General features: G+C 35.8%; 2 protein-coding genes and 1 long non-coding RNA gene across 3 annotated transcripts in view; 1 reads left to right on the plus strand and 2 right to left on the minus strand.

Annotated features, from left to right (window-relative positions):
• Nucleotides 1–3,247, minus strand: part of LOC122089295 — a 10,501-nt gene extending 7,254 nt beyond the window's left edge. The window contains exon 1 of the long non-coding RNA XR_006143296.1: nucleotides 3,022–3,247. This is a non-coding gene — a long non-coding RNA (uncharacterized LOC122089295). The remainder of the gene's footprint in view (nucleotides 1–3,021) is intronic.
• LOC122089286 (protein RADIALIS-like 3) lies at nucleotides 1,707–2,864 on the plus strand. Its single transcript, XM_042658891.1, has 2 exons — nucleotides 1,707–2,218; nucleotides 2,581–2,864. Exon 1 carries the CDS (start codon nucleotides 1,938–1,940, stop codon nucleotides 2,184–2,186), a length of 249 nt encoding a protein of 82 aa, XP_042514825.1. The 5' UTR covers nucleotides 1,707–1,937; the 3' UTR covers nucleotides 2,187–2,218; nucleotides 2,581–2,864.
• An 8,156-nt stretch (nucleotides 3,248–11,403) lies between the features above and the next one.
• LOC122065102 (60S ribosomal protein L32-1-like) overlaps nucleotides 11,404–13,337 on the minus strand; it is a 2,778-nt gene continuing 844 nt past the window's right edge. Inside the window, exon 2 of the mRNA XM_042628906.1 lies at nucleotides 11,404–11,408. Coding sequence (XP_042484840.1) covers nucleotides 11,404–11,408 — 5 coding nt within the window. The remainder of the gene's footprint in view (nucleotides 11,409–13,337) is intronic.

Raw genomic sequence — 13,337 nt, forward strand, 5'->3', positions numbered from 1 at the left:
CGGTCACCGTATCGGTCGGCCAAAATTAAGATACGTATTGGAGGGTATCGTATCGTATCGGAGATACACTAAGATAAGTTAAAGATACACACATAAATGGATAGGAAACATTTTTTTAAATACTTTTGCATAAAGAATTTGTTAAAAAAAGCTATTGATAACATGTATTATGCATAAACACTAAATTGAGGGTATCGTACTAAGAATTCAAGGTCTGTAGTTGTCCCATAAATGTAAAATCTTTGTTCCCAACCTTGATTTCCACTTTAGTTAGAGAGAAATATGACTGACAGCAACTTTGGAACAAAAACCCTTCAAAAAATTATTTTTTTTTCTGAAAAATTACCCATATTGGCCATTATATGACCGTAGCGCCGATATGTATCGATACTCACCGATACGTACTAATATATATCGATACTCACCGATATGTGCTGATATATACCGATACTCACCGATACGTACCAATACATACCGAAACGTATATTTTACCTCAATTTTATATTTTTCATAGAATCATATCGAGGCATGTCGTATCGTATCGATGTGTATTAGTGGTATATTGATGCATATCAGTATGTATTGTAGGATATATATCGATATGAAATAATTTAAAAAATTTAATGTATCGTATCAATATATATCGTATCGATCGATTAAATTTAAAATATGTATCAGAGGGTATCATATCGATATCAGAGATACTTAAAACCATGAATCTAAGTAGGGTGGGGATAATGCCAAAGACTTAACACCGGGGATTCAAAGCATCAATGTTTATGCCGCAGCTGCTTTAGTACTAATATTTTCGATGCCCCACATGTATGAACTGACAGAATCCTACTTGTAAAAGATTCACATGTCTCCCTGTTCTGAGTAAAAACATTAACCATCATTGTACGGATACAAGTGGGCAGCTAGAGCCCTTTGGATTGTTGTTAAGATAAAAGCAAGGAAGCTCTAGTGGTCTGCCCATATGATCACCCGGAAAAAGCCTGAAGAGAGGTGTTTTCTCGTGAATGTTGGCTTTGGATTAAATGAACTACCCACCTCCTTACTTGTAAGAGGCCAACAAAGAAGGACAACATAAACAATGATCAGTAACGCGCCTTGCTGGAATTCCTATTTCTTGGCTCCTTTATTGGTTCTTTTTCTTTCTGTCGGCATGCTTATCCTCCAAGGTTCAGAAACTGTCTAACCAAGGTTGAGTGGTGTTTTGACTAAACCACGTTGCCTTTACTGCTAAGTTGGACTGATTAGCAGGAAGAGCAACAGCTTATTTATTTTTTTGGGGTATCGATGAATATAAATTTCCCCTGTTTAGTATATGGGTTCTATCTGCCCTTTTTAATGCCTTTTCTAGAATGAAATCCCAAGGGGCTAGTAACTTGTCAAGAAAAACCGTACTTAATTGTGGCTCTTCTTGGTACGAAAGAGAGGAAAAGGACTAATTTCCCCCACATTTGAAGAAAAAAGAAAAGAAAAAGCTGTCCTTAGATACCGATTCTTCAACCCTCTTGCAATTCCTTGTCCCGCCCCATTATTCCTTGTCCAGCCCCATTATCTGGTGTGTGGTTCCTGAGGAGATTAGTCATTTAATATTCCACACATTGGCAAAATTTATTCGCCAACTGGCACCACATTAACACCCGCCTCCCCTCTTGTTTATAAATACCACGCATGGCCATATTGTTCATCATCGTCTCTTCAGTAGTACCTCCTTCTCCTTCTCTTCCCATATTCAAAGGTGTTACACCTCTCTTTCTCTGTTTTTGCCCACCTATATCCTCACTTATCGACCCACTTAAATTTATCTAGTACCCAAGAAGAAAAAAAACTACTTCAACTGATCGTAGTGACAGTGGTTGTTGTAGAGTAATTGTTCACTCTCCTTCCCTGCCTGTCGCCATTTCTGCAACCAAATCTCGACAGATCAAATGGCATCCAGCTCCCTTTCTGGCTCGAATTGGACTCCCAGGCAAAACAAGTTGTTTGAGGAGGCATTGGCTAGGCATGACAGGGACACCCCCGACCGCTGGCACAATATTGCCAGGGAAGTGGGTGGTGGGAAGACAGCAGAGGAAGTGAGGAGACATTATGAGTCCCTCGAACATGACGTCAGGAGTATCGAATCTGGCCAAGTGGCTATTCCCAATTACAGGAACACTGGAGGGAGCAGGAGCTAAGGCAACAACAACATTGGTAATGAAGAGGAGAGGTAATATTTTAAACCAGTAGTACACAAATGAAGTTCTTTACAATAGTTGAATTGATTTAATTTTGCACAGAGTTCATACATAGCCCAGCTTCCTAATCATGCCCCTGGCTCGAAAGCCAAGTTCACATGAGATCTAATCCTACTCCCTCTGAATCTTATGTTCTTAGCTATATAAGAAATCAATTGAGTCCTCTAATATTTAAGTTTGTCTTGCTCTGCATTCCCTGACTCTGTTCCATGTTTCAAATGGTTTTTATAATGACCCTCTTGCTTATCATTCTATGTAATTGTTCATGCAAGTTATATTTGGCCTACTCTTGCTGTGACTTTATGAGTATTGTTTGCGCATGTTTCTTGCGCAGGCTGAAGTATTTCAAGCTCTATTGAAGTGAATCTGCTGCAATAAGGATCCATAAACCCGCTACTCTACAAAAAGCAGATGTAGTAATAGAGAATCAACTTCTGTGATTCTTCCTACTATTCCTTCTGCTTCTTATTTTTCCTCTTTTTTCAAGCGTAATCGATTTCCTTTAGGCTAATATGAATGTAAGATGTAGTTTCTATTTCCTCCTCTCTCTTCATGCTGTAACGCTCTAATGCTGTAATGGATTCCAGAATATATAAATGCATTATCTATTGTGTGTAACAGATCTAGCAATTTCTACCTAAACAATCCAACACATGAATCTAACGCAGATATATCAATTGATATCAATTGTTAAAGCTAAACCGAATCATATTATATGGCAAGTAGTAGTAAAAGAAGCTGATTAAATTTATCTAGGGTTTTGAAGATCTCTAACCTTGATTGATGAGCGTTCAGTCTCCAATTATATAATGAATGAAATCTGAAATCCTCAATCCTCAATCCTCAACTTCGTCAATGGTTTAAGGCTGACAAGATCGAAGATCTCTTCCCTAATTGCAGAGAGAGAGAGAGAGAGAGAGAGAGGGATCTGGCGAGAAGAGTGGGAAAAAGAACCCGTGAATTGCAGAAATCAGAAATGGCCATTTGCGAATCCGTGAGGGCCTTGACGCATTAGATTTAGAACTTAGGAGTGTTACTTGCTTGGAATGAATAGAGGACGCGGGAAATTTTCCTTTTGAAAAATAGAAACCGACGCGCATGAATACCCCTGTTTTTTATTTAAATTACGGAAGAGGACAACTTGAACTCTATTAAATTTGGTGACCACAAGTAGTTTACTATTTCTCTACATTTTTTTTACCCACGGTTAATGAGGAATCCCCTCACCCCTATAAATGATCGCGACTAATTGGACTAGCTAGAGATCATGGTTCAAATAATCAATATCGCATAGGTTGTATTGATCGATTGTTATCGATTGTTGTTTGTTACCAGTAAGTGTCCAATTCCATATAGGTGTAATGGTTCGATTCAGGGGTGAATCTATCAAAAAAAAAAAAAAAATCGTTAAAGTGAAAGTAAAACCATTTGATGACCTGATCCATATCAATCAGTCTCACATTTTAAACCATGCTAGGGAAATGGTGTATTTGACCATGTGTAATAGGAAGTGAGAGTTCGCAATAACATATGAATCCAATCATAAGGTCAAATATAAACATGGAGGAGATTCTTATTTCTCAATGTGTGATGGAAAACTTTCACCCAATAAATTTGAAAGTTTATTACGAAAGGTAAGTTGCATTGATCTTCTACTATTTTATTAATAAAAAAATGAATTGTGAAGCAATAAAAAAAGAAGCATACATAATTCAACATTCGAGTGAAAAAAAAAATTGAATTGGATGCCATTGATTCCAACTTGAATAGGATGCTTATTTTTTATTTTTTGAAAAGAAAAATTGCTAACTAACAAAGGGTTAAGGATCGTTACTTGGTCGTGCAGTCATTGTGCCAAAACGGGGATCAATCAAGGAGGCAAAGAAGGCACACAAGCATCCAATCAGGGGGTAGGGTGGTCTTTTCACCATCTCTTGTGTATGGATGTTTGGGTGCCTGACCATAAAATAAAGTAAAGAAGTGGTTTTCTATCTGGAAGTGCAGCCTACGTCAACACTCCTCCTCCTCTCAAGTTTTGTTAGATGACTACAGGGGAGTGTATTTCCCTCAGTTTGTATCTTCTTCCCCCTGTCTTAATGTATAATGCTCTCTTTTTCTAGTAGGAAAAAAAACATGTCAAGTTGTCAATACTCTTTATGTTACTCTCTTATCCTAAAATCAAGTGTAAAGATGTCTTTTTCGTAGAGGGAGGAGGACTCATGCTCTCGGAGAGAGAGTTCTTTTTCCCAAGAAAATATTATGCAAGTCCACTGTCCTTGGTCATAGAAATAACAAATCATTAGAAAATAACAGATCATTAGAATCTGATCTACTATGGTGCTATGACCTAGAATCTAATGTCCTAAAGCTTTTTTTTCTGGTAGAAGTGTCCTAAAGCTAATATCAGTAAACAAGTGCCTAACACACTTGGTAGAGTGTGGTTCCTAAAAAATGTGATAAACCCCTCATAGAAGAGGATAAATTAATCAATTTGATCGTCTATAACAAATTTTGACTTAAGATTATTGTTTGAGAATTTGATATAAGGATCGACATTGGCCAAGGTGGATACCAATCTGAAACCAATCTAGATCATCTTAAATCAGAAATAACCTTGATTTTATATTAAAATCATTTTTTTAACCATTTTATCCTTTGTTTATTCATCAATATATTATCCATCAAGAATTGAAATCAGTCAAGGCTAATATAGATCCCATCGGAGCCGATTCCTCAAAATCATGCCCGAGACCTTTATTGGGGGAAGATTTTTAATTTTTACTTAGAAGTGGTCAAGAGTTGAAACTGGAAAGCATAATTAGTGGACCCTGTGCCAGGGTTGGCATAGTTCGCTAACTGACCTCGTATTGACATACGAGGCGCACGTGCTAGTGGACCCCACTTGTTCACTTCACAGTTCACAAACGGCTGTCCTACTAAAAGACGCATTATCTATCATAAAAGAAAAAAAAAAAACTAAAAGATGCACATATGTGCACCGCTTCCCAGTTCCCTATACTGCACTACCTAAGACGAATCAAACCAGTTAGAGGAACCCTTTTTCGTCCTTTTGTAAAAACCAATTGGAGCTTCAACGTACAAAACCATGCCACTACTTTATTAAATCGGAGAACCATCAGAAATTATTAGGTAATGTTATGGGCGGCCGCTTAATGAAGAATTTAAGGTCTCTCTTCCACTCTTCTTTCAAAGCAAACCAACCTCATCCTTATGGATCCAATGAATTAAAATTATCAAATAATTATACAAATTAGAGAAAATGATGGTCACGTGGTTAGTGTCATGAGCCTTCCCACATTCTTTTTTTCTTCCGGAATGCATGGATGTAAATGGATTGTTGAAATTGGAATCAATATTCATATCTATATTTATTTAAGGGCATCTAGTTGTTGATATCATAATCTGAAATTTTTATCAACCAGATGATTCATGATCAATGCACAAAGCAATTAACCAATCAGATGATAAGGAACCTATATTAAAGGACTGATCGTTGTACAAAAAGATCCTAGAGATAAAATTCATACCAACATGAGTTGGTTCCAAATAAAATTTTGGTCAGTTTGATCGAAAATGAGGAGTTTGATTATGAATTGACCGTTTCTAACTACACTTAGCAGTTTGACAGAAAATGAGGAACTTGAATTATGAATTGATCGATTCTAACTACGGTCAACTGACTGATTGTGACTTTTTACGGTCAGCTGACTGATTACGACTTTTTAAGGTCAACTAACCGATTCTTATTTTTTGGTCAACTTGACCGATTGTCAATCAGCATAATTCGTACAAATGTAGTTCAGTTATAGGGAAATTATAAAGACGTGGTTTAAGTGGTAAAGACAGTTACAACCAATTAAGGGAGTGTAATTCTAATAACTACTACACTAAGGATATGATACATAGGTTCTTGCAATTACGAAACTGCCAAAAGAGCAGGATCTTTCAAATAAAACTATAAAATGACTATGGTGGAAGAAAGGGGACATCATCAATACATCAAACAAACTCAGACATCAAGTCTATCTTTCATTCCATTTTTTCTTTCTTCTTTTAGATTAGTATTTTCTTTTGAAGTCCTTTAATTTCTTCAAGTTATGTATTTCATTTCCTAGTGTTTGGTATGTTTAACATCAACAGAGATACATATCACGTTTTTGGTATGTTTAACATCACTAGAGACATCATATCTTGTTTCTAGTATGCTCAATATCAACAGAGACAATAGATTGTATTTCTAGTATATTGATTATCAACATAGACAATATTACATTTCCCATTGTTTATGAATTACTATCATTTATCTTCATCTTTTTCAATCCTTGCATCACGTCTCTGCAAAGAACATTAAAAGTCCTTGGAGCGATCGAGACAAGAGAAGTGCTCACATCTCCTGATTAGAAGTCAGAAACATTCTCTTGAGTCTGGACGACTCTGGCACACCCGCAATCGTAATACGAACCTCCTATAGGTTCGGTCGTAGAAGAAGATACAGTCAATGTATCATAGAAGGTTAAAGGGGATTTGTTGCCAACATTAGTCTGGATTTATATTTGAATTATCTAAAAAATAAATATTTGTTCCAATTAGATAATCAATTAATAATTTTAAGGGTTCTTAAAATTCAAACGGATTTTAGAGAATGAGAAAAAGAATTAAGACAACTTATAATGATGGATTAAGAGCAAATTGTATTCATTAAGAGGAGGAAGGTCCTGGTTACATAAGTCAGAGAGTAACAAATAGTTGAAAATCTAAATTTGATCTGCATCTGTCTTCGTTTAGAAGTATCCAAATCAATTGAATAAATATTCGGATTCAATCCAAATTCGATCCGTTTACAACCCTACTAACATGCAGGCCTGCATATGATCATAATATATATCCTCCTATACTCCCATTGGCCTGACGTAAGAAATTTCATTTCACATGCACCAGCAATTTGTTGATCCCTTGTCCTAAAAATTAATCACCTCTAAAGCAAATGGGCATTAAACGCCCCCTCACAAAAGGAGAGTTTGAGTTACTAAGGCTTCATGTCACAAACTCCACTTATTTTAAGCAGTTGTCGTGCACCATTGAAATTGAATCAGTGCTCTATAACCAGAAAAAATTTAATTATAATCGACATATCATGCCATTTCTTTCTCTTAATTTTAAAATAAATACATATTTAAAGCCAACAAAATCTTCACCCATGGTGAGAGTATCTCTTCACAATGGATGAAGGAAAACTTAAAATATATTGTAATCGTTCTTTATGCATCCCATAGAAAATCAATTCCACTAATTGTAAATAGAAAGCACTAAAAACTACTGATCATTTCGTTCCTATGTAAGGACAAAGAAATATGAAGGGGACCACACTCCATCAAGGCTAAAACAGCTCTCATATATATATATATATATATATAGCGGGGATGAATGGCTCTCACATATATTAATCTTTCACAACACGCTAATGGTGTCATGGTGAACAATATTATCCATATGGAGTTCACATGATTAAGGGGGGGAAAAAAAAAAAGAATACAAAAAAAGAATACAAAAAGAGGTATGATATATTGGCTACAAAAAAGAAAAATTCCCATTTTTTAAAAAAAATGAGTTGTTTAAACTCTGACTTCTCATTTTTTTCCCCTAAAGGCTGTGTTTGGTAGCCAAGAGAATATAAGAAAAGAAAAGAAAAATGTACAAAAATTATATTTTTCTTAGTTTAAGAATTTCTCTTTGTACTTGGCATGTCTTGATCCAAGAGAATATTCAATTTTTGAATTTCAAAATTTTCCTTGGGAATTGTGAAGTTTTCTTTTGCTTCAAAGAAAAAAACAAAAAACACAATAAGCATGAGAAAATACAAAAACTTTTCTATCTTTTCTTTTCTTCTTTTTATGGTAACCAAACATACGTAATTTTTATTTTTATTTTCTCACAATTTCATTTCATTTCATTTCTTCTCTTTTCTTTTCTAGATTCTTTTTTCTTTTCATTTCATTTCTTGTCTTGGCTACCAAACATAGCCTAAAGGCTTTCTTAAGGATAAAGGGGGTAGTGCTTAATTATGAAGCTCTTGAATTAATTACGTCTTAACCTGTGTCCTATATATGACGATGGCATGACTAATTACGCATGTGTTTGCCCAAAATATCCGAAATTGGAAATTAAGGGACCTAACCCTGCCTTCCTCCTTGAGACTACTTTAATCCTATAACAGATATTGTGTACTACAAGGAAAAGGTTGGGCATACTGCCAATATATCGTAAGTTAGCACCATTGTGTCTATCTTTCTCTTCCCCTTTTTGAAATGGCCATCTTTCGCCTTTATATGATACCTCATCTGACACCTCCATTGGCGTTGTCCCTTAGCGTACCATATACTGGCGACATACCTAATTCATCCCCAAACATATTAGTAGTATGTGCCATAGATATATCCCCTCAAGCAAAGAGTGTGAAACCCTAAGACGGTAAGACCCATTACACTAAATGACTGGATAAGACTACTGGAACAGTGGGAAAACATTTGGAACTTCATACAATAAGTGTGGAGTAATAATGAGTTCACAAATAGTAGGTCAAGAAAAAATATTTCCTTCACCCATGAATGAAAAACCCACCCATCGAAAGTCATTATTACTCCACCCCCACCTCCATGCCCAATTTGTTGACGTCAAAATCGTCTGCAGTGAGCATCCAAAGGCTGAGGTGCATGACTGTGCCCTCTCAGCCATTGGATGTTAGTACACTTCATCGCTTATTGCAGACAATTTTAACTTGATTTGTTAGAGGTCTGAAATTCCATTATTACCTGACACACATCGAAGGCCAATGATAGCCATCAGGTAAGGGATTCCTCCACCGTGGCTTGAGGAAAACTCGGTGTTCTTGTTACCCCCTCTCCACCCAAAGCACCTCTTCGTTGAAGTATATCAGAATCAGATTAAATTTGTTGCAATGCAATGGATTATAATGTGGCAGAAAGTAAGATTGAGGCCGAGGCAAGGAAACTTCTCAAAGGAGTACAAGGATCATTGCCATTGTATAGTAAATCACTAGAAGTCTGTACGGATTCTGTTATGTTGGCAAACCTGATGCCAAAACGGATGATGTGGCGTGTCCCAAACCTGCTTGTTTACCTATCTTTTTGTTTAACCCTTCAAGCAAGCTCCCATGGTACTAAAACATATTTACAACTCAACAAAAATGAACCCAGAGGAGTGCTTTGTGAGCTAGACAATTACAAACCCTTCTTACAAGAATATTCAATCAGTATAACTTGATGCCCTGCCTACCAAAAAAAAAAAAAAAAAAACTTAAGCAACCCAATGCATGAAGCTCCCATTACTGTAGGTTTGGGAGGAACAAATGTACGCAGACATACTTAATCAGTATAACAGTTCAAGCATATCAACTTTATTTTCCTACTCCTCGGCGACACTCTCCAAAAACATGTGCTGACCACCCCCCACACCAAGCAGGGCTGCTGTGTTTTTCCTGCTTCTATACCACTTGGTCTAAATGAATGAGTTCGAGATTTTTTTGATTCGAAATAAAAACCTTAAAGAAATTAAAGAAAATTTATAAAACGACATTTGTCCTGCATAGCCTTATAGGCACATAGCTTAACCTTCCCTAATGTCATATTCCCACTTTGAAGTATGAACAACAATGGAACCAGACCCATATACCTTTGTTTATTACATCTGTGTAGTGACCAAGATTCAAGAATGTGAAATTGTATCACAGTTTCAACTACCAGATAAAAGAGCTGTGGAAGCTCAGGATGACAAATAATATTTACAACAAACCATGTAGCAAACCATGTCTCCAACTATGTCAACTGCCAAGTCAGGGATCTATAGTCCAAAAACTAACAAATTGTATGAGAAAGAAATTGCATCTGCTGTAATTTTGGAAGGCAAAAGGTTTTATAGACAGTCCTGTCCATAAAGTATCTATAACTGACCCGACTAATTGTCTCATGTACACTTTTGGTAGTCCAAGATTTGTGAAAGCTCTATTTTGCCACTTGGTCAATTCCAGTTGAACTTAAAACTTGACATATGAACAGGAGACTTTTGGATCTACCACTACAAAATTTCGGACTCATCTAACCTGATATGTAATACAAATAGGTGGGCTGTGACACCCACGTGTTAAGATAATAATATATTTTATATATACTAATAATTTATGTTATTAGTTATCACTTATCAGCAAATTTATTTTGTAGAGAGAGAGAGAGCCACGATTAAAGGAGGTGGTGGCAATTTTTATTATAAAATAGAAAAGAAGGCGGTTTTAACTCCCGCATAAGACGGAAAAGAAGATAGAAAGAGGAACAGAGAGTGAGCCGAAAAAAAAAAGGGAAAAAAAGAGAAGAAGAAGAAGAGAAATTTAAGGAGACAGAGGGGGACGATTGAGGTAAATTGTTTATACTGTTTTGATTTAGTTTTAACTATTAAGAAACAATTGAGAAAATAGAAAGAGAGGGAAGAGAGAAAATAAAGAATGAGGGAGTATTCGGTAAGTTAAAAAAAAAAAAAAAATATATATATATATATATATAAAACAAAAGAGGGAAAGAAGGAGATATAAGGGGAGAAAATAGGAAGGAGTGTCAGAGAAGGGAGGGTGCTATTGTACAAGAGAGAGGGAGAGAAAAGTTGTTCTATTGTCCTGATTGAAGAAGTTGAGAGAAAATAGGAATAAAGATAAGAAAGGGTATTAAAATAAGGGTTCATCTGTTTGTAACCGAGCAGATTACGAACAAAATTTGTAACCAGACATTAGATACATTAGTGTATAGTTTAGTTCAATTTTAACAGAAGATAATTGACATAATTTCACAATATTAATTGACAACTATTAATTGAATTCCTTTCCCAAATTCATCCCTTTAATTGAAGGGTATAATAGGAAATCCGACCCCAAGATCCCATCCCAATCTTCTTCTTTATTCACTTTCTTGTTTTAACTATTTCACCAAAAAACAATGATATCCTTAACTCGCCGGAGGAGTAAAACCAAATATTGAACTTTCTTTGAGGGAGATTGAGTGTTTCATGAAAGAGAACAAGAAAGAGCAATAGTTGCACAAGAGAATCGTTGGGTTTGATTTCATATTACAAGAGTTCAACCTATCACAAAAACACAACAGCAAGATAAGGGCTTGGACATCCACCGCAAAATCGTTGTGTTTGATTTCTTATTGCAAGGATTCAACAAGAGAGTTGCAACCTATCGCGAGAACACAACAGCAAGAAAAGGGCTTGGACTTGGCAAGGTCAGACTCTAGCCATTTTACATCTTAGAATTAAAACAAAACATAAATGAGCGGAATATACCCTCGTAGGCTTAATTTCCGACCGTTCATAGGCATAATTTTTTGGAGATATCCTGAAGTGATCGAAATTGAAATGTATCGATCAAATCTTTTACTGGAACACTCCTGTTGCAGGAATCATGAGGTTGAAGAAGGAGATTCCTAATATTTATGCAATATGAGAGAACTTTTTATTATTTTTCGAAAGCTCCTTGTCTTTTATTATATTTATAATAATCCCCTCTTAGGATTAAATATTTTACAAAGATCCCCCAATCGAGAAATATTTCATTTTCAATCCAAAGTAAAAAATTATATTTTTAAAAATCTCCTTCAACTCGTGTTTCTTCCTTGTTTATTTTCTGCATCAACAAATCTCCTACATTAGGTAGTAGCAATCCTGGTTAGGAAGAGCTTTCAATCAATTGGTGATGGAGAACTGAGTCTGATCTCATCTATGCTTGTATGACTCATCCATGGGCATTTTCTTCAATATCTTTTATGATGGTGGCATTTTGTGAGACTCATCATTGCCTTCTCAATTTTTTCTTGTATTGTATTGTATAGATTTAGTGTCAAATGGTGCAAGTTAATTGTTTGATTTTAAGTATTGTAAATCAAAGGTTAGTTATTTTGGGGTTAGCTTTTGCTTCTCTCAATATGGATTTTTTTAACTCTTTCTTGTAACTTCTCTCTTTTGTTTTTCTTCCAGTTTCTCATCCCATTCGAGTGATACGGTATTATTTATCTGATATTTGGTTGTAGACAAATGAAAGGTGGAACATCGCGAGTGAATCATATTTTTCTTTCCATTTTTTTTAAATAGTTTTCCCAACTTTGATATCTCCAATTGATCCATATGTTTTTGTGACAAATTCATTCTATTAGATATTCGATGTCTAGCATTGAGGAGCAGGCCGAGATGGAGTTCCTTAGGAGGATTTTGTGGAAGAGCGGATAGAAAAACTTTAATCAGCCCATGTGGAAATTGGAGAGAGAGAGAGAGAGAGAGAGAGAGAGAGAGAGAGGGAACATAATTAGAGGATGGCTGGGGAGCTGGCTAGAGAGGATTTAAAGGATCTAAATTATTCTTCCCACATGGAAAGGATTCCAAATTCAAATTTGAAATTAAAAATGGATAATTGTGTTTCATAGGAGAGTAATTTAAGCAAGGAAGTTAGCAAATCAACAGTTTTTATGGAACGTGACAATGTGCAATCAAAGGGAAGGGAACAATTTTATATTCCCCCCATTGCTCTGATTCTTCCTTACCCTCACACCTCTCTGTTGTCGGATCTCGACACAAGGCATGCGTGGCCGTCGGATCCCCAATGCTCTGCTTCGTCCTTTATGAGTTTATGTAAAAAAAAAAAAAAGGGATCGGGTCATATCAGCAGATCCGGATTGATATCTGATACCCAGGATGATACCGATACCCATCTCAAGATTGGTCTCAACCAATAACGATCCGATATGACCTATCCGGCCAATCCGATATCGATACTTGATTCCATGTTCCCATTGGATAGGAATCAATTCATTATGCCAACTGATTCAATACAAAGTTGCCCTTTAATTTGGTTTTTAATCAAAAAACAAAAAAAATCCTTCTCAGAATTATGCAATATGTATTGAATCTATAAAATTTTTCAACATCGATTCTGTAACACATAAAAAGACCAGCTAATCTAATTTTTGAAAGAGGGGTGCAGCAATAGCAGATCTTTTTTTTTTTTTTTTTTTT

Source organism: Macadamia integrifolia, chromosome 2 (genome assembly GCF_013358625.1).
Source record: "Macadamia integrifolia cultivar HAES 741 chromosome 2, SCU_Mint_v3, whole genome shotgun sequence".
NCBI lineage: Eukaryota > Viridiplantae > Streptophyta > Magnoliopsida > Proteales > Proteaceae > Macadamia > Macadamia integrifolia.

Bases quoted from the DNA above. Each gene is read 5' to 3' on its own strand.
- LOC122089286 (XM_042658891.1), top strand. From the start codon at position 1,938: ATGGCATCCAGCTCCCTTTCTGGCTCGAATTGGACTCCCAGGCAAAAC.